This window comes from Populus nigra, chromosome 3 (genome assembly GCF_951802175.1).
Source record: "Populus nigra chromosome 3, ddPopNigr1.1, whole genome shotgun sequence".
Lineage (NCBI taxonomy): Eukaryota > Viridiplantae > Streptophyta > Magnoliopsida > Malpighiales > Salicaceae > Populus > Populus nigra.
The window spans coordinates 18,614,327-18,631,927 of NC_084854.1; the positions used below are offsets into that span (position 1 = coordinate 18,614,327).

The following is a 17,601-nucleotide window of genomic DNA, read 5'->3' on the forward strand; positions in this document are numbered from 1 at the left end:
AAATGATCCAATACAAGTTCTATCATCTTATCATTTTATATGGAAGATATATTTATTGCTGAAAATAAAAAAAAAATGTCATTATATATGGATGACTCATTGATTGCCGAAAATGATTACCATAACAAAGTTGAGATTGTTCCAAGCTTTAAAATGCAAAACAAAGCAAGTTATATACTTGATGTTGAAATCATTAGAGATCAAAAAAAAAAAAAAAGCTTTTGGGTTTTTTCCAAGAAAGAAGGTTCATTATTGTTTATGTAAAGTTGTAAAATTATAGACACTCCCACCGTAAAAGGTGATAAATATTTAAGCATTAAAGATTGCCCTAAACTTTATAGAGAAAAGAGAAAATGGACTCGTAGTAAGAAGTCCAAATCAAATCAAGTCTACAAAATTAGATAGGCACAAAAAAAATATCCAAATCAAACCTACTTTATTACGTAGTAGGATAATAGGTCTGTTATATATATTATTTTCTTATTTATGTGTTTTGTATGTATATTATTGAACTGTATATATTTTTTTTTACTATTTTTTCTACTAATACATTTAAAAATAAAAACAAAAACATATTAAGTTTTGGTCCAAAATAAAATCGGTTGATCGAATGTGGTCGGATCAAAATAAGATGTTGTAGCATGACATGTTATTATTTAGAGTCTATTTAGAAGTTATTTTTTCTGGAATTTTAAATGTTTTTTTAGATAAAAAATATATTTTTTTATATTTTTAGATTGTTTTAATTTATTAATATAAAATATAATTTTTTAAAAATAAAAAAATATTATTTTAATATATTTATAAACAAAAAAACACTTTTAAAATACCAGGATATTCCAATCTTAAAAACATCCTTTAAAGGGAGTGAAGGAAGTGTCCGCGGCGTTTCCCAATCTGAATGACCTCTCTCGTAAAAGAAAGATCGGAAGTTGGAGATGAATGGTAGGAGTTCGAAGAATGCGGCAAATCCAAATCAATAAATTCCGGGCTTTATGTTTTTTTCATTATTCGAATAATGTCTGAACGTTAATACAAATATCCGAACTTATTGTCAACCAAATTAGTTTTGCTGCTCTTAGTACTTGATCAATGCCAATGTCTGTGAACACAGCCAATATTTTGAATACTCTTGCTGTTTCTGTTGTTAATACAAATATCATTTGCGGTTTCTGTTTTCTGTCTCTTTGTTTTCAAAGGCGACATTGCTGAATTGCTCGTCGTGCATGCTAAGAATTATTTCATGCATACTCTTGCTGTTTTAATTTGTTTTGGAAGTAAAAGGAAATGCTTCTTGATTTTCCTTGTTATATATAGTGGGCAATGAACGTGTGCCGTATACTATATAGTCTGTAGGGAATTCGTGGGATTTAGAAGCTGTAGCTTTCTGCTTTTCCGTATAAGTTAAGAGGTAAATGATGATCCTGCTTCTAAGACATGAATCGATAAATAATTCAACCATTTCTAACAGAGTAATTCTTTGTTTTTTTCCACTATAAAAAACAACGAATATCTCCCTGCAGTAGTTTCTGAACATAAGGAATATGTTTAGCTCATTTTGTATGCCGTAATCTAGCCTCTTAACTTTCTTTGGTAGATGATGTCCATTCACCCACTTGATTTTGGAGACTCAATTATCGCTTGAAAATAAACCTGTTTCCACATCATCCCCATGATCATCATTATCTCCAACAGCTGCAGTTAGCTCCTCAGCCGTTTTAGCCTGGTGCCTCCAATCTGTTCGAGTCACTGTACACAACATCATGCATAGGCAGCTAATCTGTGCTGCGAGTAGCCCCGGAAAACCAATTTTACATTTTAAAGTAAGGAGAATTGCAACCGGCAATCCGACGAAGCAGAAGGAGCATAAGTTTATGCGTGCGCCGTCTTTAGGACGCGCAGTCCCTGTTAACAGTCCATGCCGTCTTTAGGCATGCATGAGCTACTTTAATCCATTGTGATGTTCAAGACCTATAAAATATAAATAAATTTGAAGCCCTCTAGTAAGGTAAGCCCAAGATATGTGCTCAGTGCTTATTTTGAAGCCCTGAAAAGTAAAGTAAGGTCTTGCTTTTTTAGGTTTCTTTCATGTCCGCCAATGATCATGATACAACTTCAAAACTATGTCCTCAGTGCTTACTTTAGTGAAAACAATGGTCTCTACTCTTCACATCCATTCATAAAAACAAACAAAACTGATAAACAACACAACATCAGAGTGTCCATCCAAACGTAGATGATACAAGTGAGAGCTTGTTCGTTAACGAGATAGCTTCTGCATTTGCTGTAAACTATAATTGGAGTGTGTTTAGTTTCTCTCCAAACCAGACGTTCACTGCACGAGGCCCATCAATAATTGAAATATAAAAGTATACATATCACTGGGTTTAAATTGGTGATCAATAACTGGTAACCAAGGATCAAATACTAACCCGATACAGATTTGAATTTGTTTTTTTTTTGTAATATACCAGATAGATGTCACGTGATATGCCATGTACAAGGCTACATTCTTCCTACTATGAAAATAAAAAAGCTTAGAAAATAATAGCATTTTTAAAAGAGTAAAAAAAATCTAAAACCTTGATCATTGATTCAATAATCTTAGATAATTTAATAATATTATTAAATAAAAAAAATAAAAAAAGGCCAACAACTAATAAAAAAACACTTTCTATATTATGAAAAGATAACCTCTAAATATTCTTAAAATGTTTCAACGATCTTATTTAATAACAAAATAAAAATAAATAAAAATGAGATAATCTCATAAAGAAAAAAATTAAAAGAAATATGAAGCTCAATTACCATCAAAGTAAATATTGAAGAACGAACTGAAAAAATATCAATTTTAAAAAGGAAGAAAACACTTAACTCAAGTTAAAATCGTAAATTCACGGCCTGCTCGTGAGACTAGAAAACCCCGCACATAGAAAATTGAATAAAACAATGAAAGTTAAATAGTCTCATGCAAACTAAATAATGAAAAGACAAAATTGAAAAAAATCAATTAAAAAAACACATAAAAAACTCGAGTCATCTCGACTAACTCACGACTTGAGATATGAGATCGAGATAACCTAAAAAAAAAAAAATTTCACGAAGCTCAAGGTTCAACAACCTAATGTCGAATGATGAAATTAAAAAAAAATCAATTTTAATAAAAAGAACATAAAAAAATGAGTTAAACAAAACCTATGATCCAGGTCATAAAACCATGATTATCACATAGAAGACAAATACAAAAAATAAATCAAGAAGAAAACTCCTAATCATCCAATTTTTTTTTTTAAAAAAACAAAGCAAGTAATAATCAAAACAATGACCAAATATGGTATAAAAATTAAATAAAAAATAATGAGGGACTAAATTTAAAAATAAAATAAATCAAGAAAATGATAAAAAAAAACAATCAAAAGAATGAAGATCAAATTGGATACAACAATTAAATGAAATAAAATGTTAATGAATGAAATTGAAAAGAAATATGCATTAAAAGAAAAACATATAGCAATCAAAAGAATGAAGATCAAAATTAATACAAGTACAAACTTACAGAATACATTTAATATTTGAAAGGGTTTGCTTGAAATCTGAGGTGATGAGAGAGCAAAGAGGGAGAAAAAGTAAAAAACAAAGTCTACCAGAGCTCAACCATTGTTCTGTCGTGCACATGTGTCTTACCAACAGGAAGATGAAGACGCAAAGTTTCCAACGTTGATGCAGAAGGCCATGTTTGATCACCATGAGACGTTGCACGCATCGCCTGAAAACACTAACATCCCATTAAGTGATGCGTGCCACTTTTATTTTTAAAATTATATTTATTCTTGTTAAAAAATTAATTACAACTAAAAAAACATGATAAAAATATATATATAAAAAATATATGGACATTAGTTTTATTTTTTTGCTTTCAAGAATAATATAGTCATTTTATTGTGTAATCAAAACATCAAAATACTGAAAAGTCTTTGATCCTTAATTTTATTTTTTTTATTTTAAGAATATTTAAGTATTTCACTATATGTCTAAAATATTAAAAGATTGATTTGTTTCCGGTCAATATTATAATAATAAATGAATTTTATTAAAAATACTATTTTGTTTTAGTTAAATGATTTTGTTGGAAAACGACACATGTAATTTTAGTTTTTATTTTTAATTTAATTTTAATAAGGCACTGAAAGCCATTAACCCTTGGGCCCCATTCCCATTTCTTTAGTGCCAACTTTTTCACCATTTATGGACCACAGCCCCCTCTCTTCAATTCCAGTCCGTCCCTCTTTATTTATCCTCTCCACACTGTCTGAGTTTCAGCCAAAGCAGAGGCATAGACAATCCAACAACTTCTTCTGTTCCACTAGCCACTATCTTCACTCACAAACACAGAAACACAGAAAAGAAAACGAGCTGGGAGAAGAGAAGGGAGGGGTTTTTCATGGGCAACAATAGGTTCAGATTATCAGATATGATGCCTAATGCTTGGTTTTACAAGCTCAAAGACATGGGCAAAACAAGAAACCATAACACCACCACTCATTCCATAAAGAAAAGACAAGCAACATCAGCTGCTGAAACTCAGCAGCCACCATCCAAACCAAAACATCCCCAATACAATCCTTATCCAAGAAAATCATACTACATCACTAGAGAGCTTATCTCAAGTGACCAAAAACCTCACACTTCTCCAAGAAACTCAAAATCCACGTGCACCAATTTTCCTGACCCACCAAGAAGATCATCGAATCAAAGAAACAGGAGAAGAACCATCAAGGCCTCTCCTAAGCATGTCACCTCCTCTGTCTCTGCAGGTTGTAACTGCCGTGCTACGCTCTGGACTAAATCAGATTCTCCTCCAGACTACTCAGCTTCTCTTTATGATGGTTCTCTTGATCAGGAGACAGATTTCTCTGACTCATTTCCACCAGAATTCAAGTCGGACAGTGCTCTTGCTGCCGTCTCATTTGATAAAATGTTGTCTTGGTCAAGCTCTTGTGACTGCAAACTTGATTCTATTGACAATGATGGCAATGTTATCAGTGTGGACAAGAAGTCTACTGCTAGGAATTTAGATAATCCGAAAGTGTTTCATAGCATATCTGATCTTGATCTTCCTCCAATCGTAACAAAGCCTGCTAAATTTGATGATCAACTTGAAGATACCAAGAAGAAAGAAACCCAAGAACCAACCAAGTATAGAAGGAGTCCAGCTAAATACGAGGAAACAAATGCTCATGCCTCTTTATCTGTCAAGGTTGTAAAAGAAGAGAGCATTGCAGTGAAAGAATACAAGACTAGTTCTGTCCGGAGAAATTCTGTGACTTCACCAGGAGTCAGGCTAAGAGTCAATTCTCCAAGAATCTCAAATAAGAAAATCCAGGCTTATAATAATGGTCGAAAGAGTGTGTCATCGACGACAAGTTCATCGTCGCGGTCGCGAAGAAGCCTTTCGGATAGTTTGGCAGTTGTGAAATCTTCTTTTGACCCCCAGAAAGATTTCAGGGAATCGATGGTGGAGATGATAGTGGAGAACAATATCAAGGCATCAAAGGACTTAGAAGACCTTCTCGCTTGTTATCTTTCACTCAATTCTGATGAATATCATGACCTTATTATCAAGGTATTCAAGCAAATTTGGTTTGATCTTACAGACATCAAGTTGAAGTGAGATAGATCTTCAATTGTATATTACCTTTTTCTTTATTATTTCCAAATAACCATCTTGCCATTGTTATATAATCCAAATCGAATATCAGATAATTAAGTACATAGTGTATAGTTTTATCATGAGCAATTCTTGAGATTAGCATGAATAAATTAGATTTAATGTAGTTATATCATATTTTGTTTGCTCCCCTAACTTTCCAAAGGGGACAAGAAGGTAAAACGCAAGATTGCCCTGATATATCATGCATGCTGGCTAGCAACCACCTCAATTGACTAATTTCCAGCAAACCAACAAGTAATTAGATATTACTGTCCCAAAATCAGCCTTACTGTTCATTTCCTCTTGATTCTGTATCTTTTCGGTAGTTGTGCGACTACATGTGAATCTACTTACATGTTAAAGGTAAGATCTTGGTTTAAGAGTGGCTTAAGGCTTGGCTCCCCGGAGTCCTACTAGTTATTCCAGAAGAAGTATCGTCATGTGTGACAGTAAATTTTCATTTTTCAATGCACAAGAACAAATGATAACACTGTAAATCATAGACAATATAAATGGATACAAGAACTGCCTCAAACTTAAGTTTTTTCCACCAAAAGAAGATACCCTTTAAGGACAAGATTCAGTCTTTATTGTTTCTTAGAAGCCCTTTCTTTTTCTCTCTCTCTAGGCAGTATATTCAGCTTTCATAACACTCCCTTTTCCAGAGAAGAACACTAAAGAAAGAGAACAAAAGCTGCTGATTCAAAAATGTTTAAAGCTGATCAACAATGGTTAATAAAGAGAAGGTACTAAATTCAAATTTCTACACATGGTATGAAACCAAAACAACTTTTGTTGAGCACTACATATTGTACGCTATTTCAAGAAGCTTTCAAAATTTTCACCACTTTGCCTCAGTTGAAATTTTGCCCTCTTAAAAGTTAAAGTTGCATAGGAGATGTCGAAAGCTGAATTCACTTTCTACGCCTGCAAAGATGTATATTTTAAAGTGTTTTTTTTAAATGTATATTAAAATAATATATTTTTTATTTTTTAAAATTTTATTTTTGATATTAGTACATCAAAATAATCTTAAAATAACAAGAAAAATTAATTTTTTCACAAAAAATCTTCCAACCGTAAAAACAAATAAGATATAAGATAATAAGGTGTTGCTTGGGAATGCAACCCAAACAACATTATATAAAAAATTAATGTTTTTTATGTTTTAACATCCTTTTAATATGTTTATGTCAAAAATAAATTTTAAAAAATAAAAAAAATATTATTTTAATCTATTTTAAAATTAAAAATATTTTGAAAAATAACGTCTATTATAATACCAAATGTTACCCATACAATTGGGTTAGAGCATGCGCAAATCCAGTCACATATGAAAAAAGAAATACTAGTTTAACAAAATTGAATTAAATTGCATAAGGTCAAGGAATATACATATTATTAATTGTTCAATGTTTGATTAGAGGCACCAAGGTTGAGTGTTGGACAACGACTTCCACGCCTGATTGGTATACCAAACCAAAGGGGGGAAAAATATATTATCTTACTTCAAAACCCGTGGTTAAAGGCCCCTGATTTTGCGTTGTCAACTTTATGATTAGAAATTTGCATGTTGGAATCTGTAAGCCATTGACTTTCATGCTTTAATTTTGTTGAAGTGGAAGGTAATTCAGTGGTTTGTCTACCAGCTCTCTGACGATTTTGCATGCATAACCCGGGAAATCATAGCTCCTCACAAGTTTCTTTCAAGATTTACAAACCAAATGGGAAATTATAATGATTTAGTTGTCTCATAGGACCAGAAGTGCTATCTTGGGCAAGACAAGAGGGTGACAGGACAGGACTCACGGTTGCTAATCCATCTTCATCGTTAGTGAATATTTACCTTAAATAACTTATGAATTTGCTACAAAATACAGCTCAACCGCAACAACAACCCCAAATGCAGTGTTGAATAAGGAAAGATGTATGAGATAGTAAGAGAGAGGGTAAGTGATAAAAACAAGGCACACCATTAGATTCCATTAGCTGTTAATGGCTAGGGGAACTTTTTCTGAAACTATAGGTTTAACAATAGCAAATAAAAGTTAAACTAGCCCAAAATACTCCATAGTTCGCCTAAAACAACCCCCTAGCCACTGGCCTGGACTTCGATTTCTTACTTTGAATACTCTTTCAGAGCACATGAAATGGTGGTCTCAATGCTTGTCTTGGGTCAACGAAAAAACACTGTTTGGAGGACTCTGTTGAATAGAAACCCAGTTACACGGAGGAAATGGATTAAATTAAATATATAGCAAGAAACTTGTAGTATTTATCCATTGAAACTCCTCCACCGCAATTGTATCTGGACCGTTAACCCTTCAAGATGTAGAGCGTGTTTGGCAGTGTGGTTGCGGGTGCTTTTCAAATAACTTTTCGTGCCAAAATGCATGCCAACGATGTTTTTTCATTTTTTAAAAATCATTTTTAACATTAGCACATCAAAACGATCCAAAACATACAAACCATATTAAATTTTAGCAAAAAAAAAAAACAAAAAAATTTCAAATTTTTTGGGAACGCGGCCGCAGCCGCGTTCCCAAACGGTGCCGTAATCAAACTAGTGACAAATTATTATGATGAGGCATCCAATATCTTATCTTTGCTTCCAAAAACAAATTCCCACATCTTGCTCTATGTGACATGTCATAATGTACCCACAGTCCGCTGATGTGGGTTGATCTAATTCGGCACTGCGGCTTGGTATCTGTCCAAACGCAGTACCTTCATGCATAATTGACTTTAGAATGATTGTAAAATATAAGAGAACTTGTGTGCCATTTCAGGTGGGTGTCGGCGAGCCTAAAGAAGAGACAAAGTCAAGAACAACAAAATACTGGGTTTTAAGATAGTAATTCTAGGGAATCGACCAATATTGTTTGGAAGTGTTATCCGTTGTTTTCTAAAATATTTTTTTAGAAATGTATTATTTTTTAAAAATTATTTTTAATATCAACACATTAAAATAATATAAAAACAATAAAAATATTAATTTAAAATAACCAAATATTTTTAATCAAATATTTTTAAAATACAAAAATAACCAGATACTTCGTACTGCCTTCTTCCCCCCACCAAGTTCCTGGCAAAGCCTTTTGTTAAGACCTATGACATGCCAGAGAAGGCATAGCATAATAGGACCTATGGGCTACTACTGCCATGGATGCCAAGTATCTGTTGTAGATCAGAAAGACTTTTAATCAAGCCTTTGCACGTGTGTGGCTGGTGTTCTTATCTTTTTGTTTTAAGATACAGGAGTCACAGATTCTTTTGTTTCCAGTCCTTATCACCTCCACATCAATTCCAACATCTCGTGCTGTAAACATCTGAGTTGTCACGATCCCATGTCAAAGTCAATTTTCAAATCGATTTAATGTAATCAAACTGGAGAAATATATACATGTATAGTATTAATTTCGAGTGGTAAAGAGTGTAAGAGAGTCACCATTATATGGGATCATAGGGAGTGCCACGATTTTATTTTATTTTTTTTCATGTACAAATTTGCAATTTGATTCTCTTTTCGGTGCAAACAGGTAATCAAACAATGTTTACTCGTCTCAAGTAATTAGTCCTGAATATCATTAAGAAGGATGATTAATCTTCACGTTATAGATAGTTTAAAACTTTTCATAAATCAATCAATGATTATAATCCATTATTGGGAGATTTTTTTGGATTGTGATGCTCTTTTGTCCAATATTTAAAGGATCGCGCAAAAATGAACTAACAAACATTATTTGTGAAATTATTTGGATAACGTTTCCTTCATATATGAAGTAATACTATCTATTTATTTGTGATAAAAATTATTATCTATTTATTGCATATGGATTATCAATAAAAAAAAAACTAACTATTTATAGCATATGGATTATCAACAAATTAAAGCAAAAAAGAGAGTAAAAGTACCAAAAAAAGAGAAAAAAAACTACTCTTATTCCTATAACAAATATATATATATATATATATATATATATATATATATTATCATGGGGTCTTTGTAAACTCAAATAAACCACAAGCAGGTACAATAACTATAGTTTTTAGACCTGATCTAATCTAGTATTAAGATTTTGAGTTTTAATTAGGTCTTGGATTAATTTTTTTAAATCAACACAACGTTGTTTTAGTAAAAATAAAAAAATTAATAAGTTGCAACTGGGTTTTTGACTGGATCGCCGGGTCATGCTTGATTTTTCCTTTCCTTATTTTTTTCAACTCGACCCGACTTCAACGGCTAAGTCCCAAGCCAACTTACTGGACCGGATTGGTTTCAAAACTATAAAAATATCATCCTAAAAAGTCATCACTTCCACAGTTAAATACCAAGAGGTTACTGAATTAAAAGCTACAAAGCCCTTCCCTTTCTATTTATTAGTCCGAAGTAAAATATCCCCGGCATTACAAACCAAGTGAAGTTTCATGTCAGGAAATTTTTCATGTAGAACATAATTAATAACAAATTGTCTTCAAACACCCCCGCCCTCTGTTTTCTTGTTCTTTTTCCTCTTTTGTCGCAATAAACACCTAGCTCTTGCTGTTAATTAGATAAGAAATGGGATGATGCTTAAAATAAGTGCACGTGTGGGAGACAAAAATCATAGGAAAATCTAACATGGTGGGGGAGTATTGTGTATAGGATGTTCAAAGATGAACAGTTCAGTAAAAAATGGCAGCCTCTCATGTGCTCATGTCTCTATTCTAACTTTGTAACCATGCACACGTTCCGCTCAATGGCCAAACCGAAAGACAAAATCAACATTTGCGTCCATAATTATTCCACACCATATGCAGAGGAAAAAACAATTCCGTCGGTGTGAACTAAATTTAAAACATTTGACCATGATGTTTTGGCAGTTGTAAAAAACTACGAAATATGATGTTGAGATTTTCTGATTTTTTAAATATATATTTAGATACTTGTTTTTTTCTTATATAATTATTTTTCTAAGTTAGTTCCTCTCTCATTATTTCAATAAATAAATTAGAAAAGTATTTTTTTTTCCTATAGAAAACTAAAAATTCTTGGACCCTTGATCAATTTTCTTCTTGCAATCCTTAAATTCTCGAATTTTTTCCACAGTTAACTAAACAAATCCCACTAGACACAAAAACATCATCACTTTGTTTTGAATGATATTTTGAGATATGTGGAAGATGAGTGGGATGATGTTGCTCGAAAAAACTCAGCATGGGTACGTATAGCAGTTCCAAATAATGGTGGTAAGGTTTTATATTTGTGTATTTGTTTCTAATAGTGTATAAATAATTGATTTTGGTGTTATGGATCATATGCATTTGATTCGAGACATTTTACATCTCTTAATTCGTCATCACAAAAATTTGTTTTTACTTTCATTGATATTTTTTTACGGATGCTTTGAGTTTAAATTATGTCATAACTTGTTGTTAGTTTGTTAAATAACCTGTGCTAAATCTTGTGTGGTAATTTTGTACAAAAGCATAGAAGCAACACCATAGTCTAATAAAAAAGAAGAAGCAGCAAAACACATAGGAAAGCCATGAAAGCTAAAAAAATGCCTTATTTTAAATGCAGATTTTTTGCCTTCTAAAATCACATGCATTTCATGTCTACGGTGGAGGTTTATGTATTGGAATTTGACGTACGATGGTGCTCTAAAGTCATGTACGATTCATGTACTGCTAGCTCTAGAACATAGGGGAAAAAAAGGGAGATAAAGCAAAAACCCTCCAAAAGAACAAAGATGAAAAGAGAAGAAGAACACAACTTGATAAACGTAAGAACATGGCAGAACAAAGAGAGAAAAAAACAAAACAAACCCGGCGAATAAGCCCAACACACTCTCCCAATCCTTGCTAGAAGAACCTGTTGGAATCAATATACAAACGACAAACAAAGAGAGCATCAGAATCAACAAAATAAAAGAAGGAATCGATCGAACACAACAAACGGAAAAGTGAAACAGCTGTAATGTAAAAGAACACACATGCAACAACAATTGAAAAATGATGAAAATGCATAAAAGAAAGCAAGAAAGCTGTTTGAATAAAAATGATGAAAATGCATTGAAAGACAGTCATTATCTCTTTTACAAGGAATTTGATGTCTAAATCTTTTAAACTATTAGTAATCACCTTGACATTTGTCCCTGCAATTTCTGAGAATGTCATGCCTAAAATTAAATTTCATCAATTATTAGTTGATGTTATAAAATAAAAAAAAATTAATTGAGTATTTTTTTTTAATTAATTTGCAGTACATAGGTTGTAATTGGTACTTCGCACTTGCATTTCGTTTATCCATTTCTTCATTATGATGTCCCACAATATTTATTAACTGTTTACATAAAAAAGGAAAAATCTTTTTTCTTAATTATTTCATTTTGTGCAACTCCAATTGTTTTCAAAACAAATGCATTTTAAAAATTATGCACATGCAGCATACAAAACAATCAATAAACAATTTATAGTCTTGATTCATAGTGTTTTTATCCGAGCTCCTTTAGTTATTTGTTAGTATAGTTTGGGCTACCAATCAAAAAAAAAAAACAAAGAAAAGAAAATGTAAATTATTGTTTGACTCTTGTGTTTTTAATGAAATAGTTAGATGATAAATCCAATACCGAATCTCTATATTTTTTTTTTACCTATAACTTAATCCTTTTTATTGTATTTTCATAACAATTAACTTTTTTATGAAAAATATCCTTTATTTGTAGTTAAATTTATGAAATCTAAAATGCATTTAAAAGTGATAATCTAAAAACATTTACAGTCAACTTTGATCGAGAACGGTGATTTTCAAAACTACAGTATATAACACGAAATAAATTATAATTTACTCAAATAAAATAAAACGTAAAAAAAAGGGAGGGGTTGGACGGTGAAAACAACAAGACTAAACAAACATTTATTGTATACCTCACGACCAACGGTACTGTCTGAAAAACCAGTTGGTTCAATGATAATTGAGGATTATATTAATGCTAGGACGTCAAAGATAAACCAAGATGTTTGTCAAGATGTGTGACGAATAAAAGCCACCGGACCACCACTTAAATTTCTGACTTCAATGGCGGAAGACCTTCTCGTGTAGTCTTCATCTAATACAGAGTGAAAGATGATGGACGTGATTTAAAGATGATATAAATGGTGCATGTGATTCTTTCTTTTCCCCTCGTTACAAGCTAATTGCGTATTCGGTGTGTAATATTTATATTTGAGGGGTTATAATAGTTGTTCTTAAAGTGTTTTTTTTTATTTGAAAATATATTTATTTTATTTTTAAAAATTATTCATGATTTTAATATATCAAAACAATTTAAAAATATTTTTAAAATAAAAAACAAACGGAGTTGTGACTAATCAAACCAACTATAATTAAACGAAATCTTAAGTTGTTTAATCATTGGATTCAAGAGGGGCCGCATTGATAAAATGGGACATCTCAACTAACTAAAACCTCTAGGTGAAAAACTGTCAATGCACGGGATGAGGACAATATTGTTGTGCCAAATGAAACTTCATACGTTTAATACAAATGAATCTAATGATTTTCTCAATCACAAATCTTTTTGCAGATAGTGTTGTTCGATAATGGGTCCCTCAATTGATTTACGTGATGTGTAGATTGAAGGAGTGTAGGGTGATTCGGATGGGGCTGTATGTAGAGTACTTCTAGGTATTTGTGCATGTTGTGTGTGTGTGTTGGCTTGGTCTTGTATGGTACTTGATTAATCTTCTCAATTCACCCTTCGAAGTAGAAAAGGTGAAAGTGGCACTTGAGGGTTTAGTTGCTGTGGTTAATTGTGTGACTTGTTCTGTTCCTGTCCCGGGTTCGATCTTTTCTGTGCACGTCTGTCACCCCTGCGGTGCCTTACCTGCTCCTAAGCTTGCAGGATGTCCAGTGGGCCGTGGGGAATAGTCATAGTGCGCGCAAGCTGGCCCAGATACCCCACACAAATCAAAAAGAAAAAAAAGCGAAGGTGGGTGGGTTAGTCATGGAGTTTCAGGTTTAATACTCGGAGTTTTATGGTTTCCTTTGGTAACTTTTGTCCTTTTTGCACGTCTTACTACACATTTCGGTGATCTCAATTTATTTAGGATTAATAAAGTTGATTATATGACTCTCCACTTATGTAATAAAAAATACTGATTGGTTTTTAAATTTCTAACTAATTAAAGGGTTGATTACATAATTTCATCGTATATATTTTATTTTATTATTGCATGGTAACTTGTATTGTGCTTATTTTCAATAATAAAGTAGCTATTATGCTCTTGGTAAAATTCTTGTCTAAATTATAATAAAAATTTATTAATTCTAAGATAATGATTTGAGATATGGTCTAATTATCCCTTTTAAAATACAAATGTTTAATTTAAAAAGATAATAAATGATAAATTAAACTTTAAGCTTGTTTCTTATATTATGTTCAAAATGAACTTAAAAACATTCATTCACATTTAATGAATCTTAGTGGAGTCATATTCATCTTAAGTCCTTTGACAACAATAAAAGGAGGCATATCACAAGACCTAAATATTCACACAAAAAATTATTGCTTGTTTGGCTGGCTATTGGGAGCGAATCCCTTCCCTCCTTTCTTCTACACTGGAGGTAATCCTTATCGTCTCTCCAGTAGAGAGATCATAATATGAAAAGCTTCGATTTTCTTTGTTTTTGGTTCTCTCTTTCTTAGTTGTTGATGTTGCTCTGAGGTTAAAAAAGATGTGGAGGGTGGCACTGAGGTTTTATGGCAGTGGACCTGTTGATAGTGATCGGTGGTCATTTATGGTGGTTTCTGCCATGGCGTTGTGTTTGCTTTTCGTGATGGTTTGTCACTAGGCTATTGGCACCAAATGGTGCGAGAGCTTCTAGTGGTTGGCGACTTTCTTGGTGATGCATAGAATTCATGAAATGTTTTACATGAGTATTTATTTTTAAAATAATATTTTATTTTTATTTTAAAAACAAGTTTCAATTATAAATATATATTTTTTTTTGATAATTTTGATAGAAGTGTATCAAAAAACACAAGAATAACACCTAGCTTGTGTGTTGTCGCAATGAACTCTCTAGTAATATCATTAAACTCGATTCAACAGATTAACCTTGAAATTTTCTAATTAATATTACTTTACCTAACCTAAGTTTCAAATTAATTCATTTAAAAGTTGATTCAATATTAACCAGTTGAATTGACAAGAGCTAAAGGCACTATGGACAACTAGCAAAAGCTAATTTGACTTAAAAAATTAAAATAATATTTTTACAATATTGAGATGATAATATTTAGATTAACCAAGGTCAAATCCTGTAAACCTATGACCCAGGTTATAAAACTAATTAGGTTTATTAACTATTTTTAAATAATTTTTATTTAATTATAATATAAGAAAAATAAAAATTAATAAAAAAGCAATCAAATAATTTTTTTTTTAAAGTAAGATCATGATGGGTTGTACAAAAAAAAACTTGCTGGTATTATATAAAAAAAATATTATAGTCTTCTTCAAAAACAAAGTAACAATAGAATGATGTTTAATAAAATAATATATAAAATATATTCTGAAGAATTAAATTAAATAAAATATATGATATATTATAAATTAATTAATTTTAAAGAAATTAAATTTAAATGGAAGGAAACAATTAAAGAAAAATACTAAAAAGGTCAAAGACATGAACCTAAGTGGCTCAATATTATGCTTGGCCCATCTAAAATCAACCCAAGCGTATGAGTTGAATAAAATTTTATTCATAAAAAAAACAAACCAAGTATAATTTTAGAAAAACTATGATGGGTGATTTAAAAAAAGTTGTTGCTAATATTATAAAAATATCATTATAATTTTTTTAAAAAATAAAATAAAAATTAAATGGTATTTAATAAAATTAACAAAATAAAAAAGATGAGATGAATTCATTGTTTACTTTCTCATAAAGCACTATAAAGTAGAATAGTACTTCTTCTTTTTTGGGTTATCAATTTAGGTTTTCATTCAATTTCATATTTTAATATTGAATTTGATAAGCAATGAGCTCCATATTGTTTTTAATTGTTTTCTTTAGGGTTTTCGAGATCTAATGATTTGGATCGTGGATTTTTTGACAAGTATGGTAAATTAACTTAGATTAACTTGAGTTATTTTTTTATGTCATTATTTTAATTAATTTTTTTTAATTTTATCCTAATTAGGAATTGAAAATTCATGATTTGTTTTGATTTATTTTTTATGGGATTATCATGGTCTCATGACTTGAGTCGTGAATATAACAAATTGGCCTGGGTCGAACCCACATATTATCGTCTCATTTTTTTAAACAAAAGATATACTCTTGAAATTTTTAAGTTAAAATATATTTTAACCGATCATTCAGATTATCTTTAAAGTTGTCAAGTCAATTATATCATATTAGATTAACCTCTACACGGTTTTATTTTTTCCTACTAGAAAACTCATTAAATGAGTATGGAAGATTGTTTAGAGAAAAATCAATATGATGACATGAAAAATGATATGATGATATCTTTCCATGACAACTAAAAAACATGATGAAAAACACCATTTACAAAATGAAAATGTCACATAAATCATATTTCCATGATACATTCTCTCAATTTAATACGATTATATTTCAAAATATTTTAGTTCTAGACTTTTGGTGTAGAGAGGAGAGACCATGGACTTAGCTCCTTTGGAGGTGAAAATTAATTTCAGCATCCAAGTTTATAAGACCTAGCTAGCTCCATGCATGGACTGGGCAACTAAATTTCAACATGGAAAGTTTATTGATACAAATATTCTACAAGGGTTTTCATATTTTAACATCGGCCAGGCCCATGTATCCAAGACTAATCGAGGTAGGATCCGGCACACTTTTACATGAGACCAAACCTAACCCTTAATCCATTTCTTATTTTCTCAAGTTTGATAAATTGAATTCAAAGAATTACATGGGCTTAATCCATCAATACTCAATTCGATCTACCCAAACATCAAAATTCACTCCCATTTGATAAACCAGCTTGCACGCAAACAACAGCAAGTTTCCTGGTTTGGATTCTATTGTTTTTAGATAATTCAGTCGCTACATCTAACATTAGCCTCCAGGTTTTCGAGCCATTTTGAAATAAAAGAAACAGTGAGATACGAGAATGAAGAAAATGTGAAAAATAGCTATAATCTACTGTTAGTAATGGATGATACTAACAAAAATCAGTTAACAACATTGTTGGGGCACTTGCTAGGACCAGAGGAGGGTAAGGGACCCTTTGGGAGGAGATTAAGCAGCAAGGGCCTGTACTTGCTAACCACTTCCTCCCCTTCTTGGCCATCATTTCCTCCTGGAAGAGCAATATTTGGTCCTCGTTTGGACTTTGTGTGTGTGATGCTGAAGCAATTTATGAGACGGTAATTTCCAGGAGACTTAAGGAGCAAGCTCTTATCTTCAGAAAGGAAAGTCAGCATTCTGAAGGTTCTCGGTAGGAACAATAACGTGTTTCTGATATGAGGTTTTGACATTCTATACTCTTTATCTTTTCCATTGAATCCCTGGCGCCTGACCATGATAAATTCTACAAGAAGCCCGTTTTCATGTCGGTGTATATGGCCATAAGTCTGTTCACTCTGCACATTGTTCCCTATAAAATACTGACCAATTGAGGGTAATAGAAGTCTCTAAACAGTACACCCAGGAAAGATACTGATGCTGAACTGTTGAAATTCAAAAAACAGTAGTGGACTCATTTGGCTTTCACACATTCTGGGTTTGCTCTACAGCTTGATTTGATCTCAAGTTCAAGTTTCTCTCAGAAAGCGTCAAACTTGTTTGGTTTCTCCTACAACAGATGCAAAATTTAGGCTTGTTCATTAATATATAATTGAGACACCAGAAA

At 31.7% G+C, this 17,601-nt stretch overlaps 1 protein-coding gene across 1 annotated transcript; it reads left to right on the top strand.

Annotated features, from left to right (window-relative positions):
* The first annotated feature begins 4,256 nt into the window (after positions 1–4,256).
* LOC133688634 (transcription repressor OFP1-like) lies at positions 4,257–5,790 on the top strand. The gene has a single exon (XM_062108195.1). The coding sequence runs from the start codon at positions 4,442–4,444 to the stop codon at positions 5,669–5,671; it is 1,230 nt and encodes a 409-aa protein (XP_061964179.1). The 5' UTR covers positions 4,257–4,441; the 3' UTR covers positions 5,672–5,790.
* Positions 5,791–17,601: the final 11,811 nt, after the last annotated feature.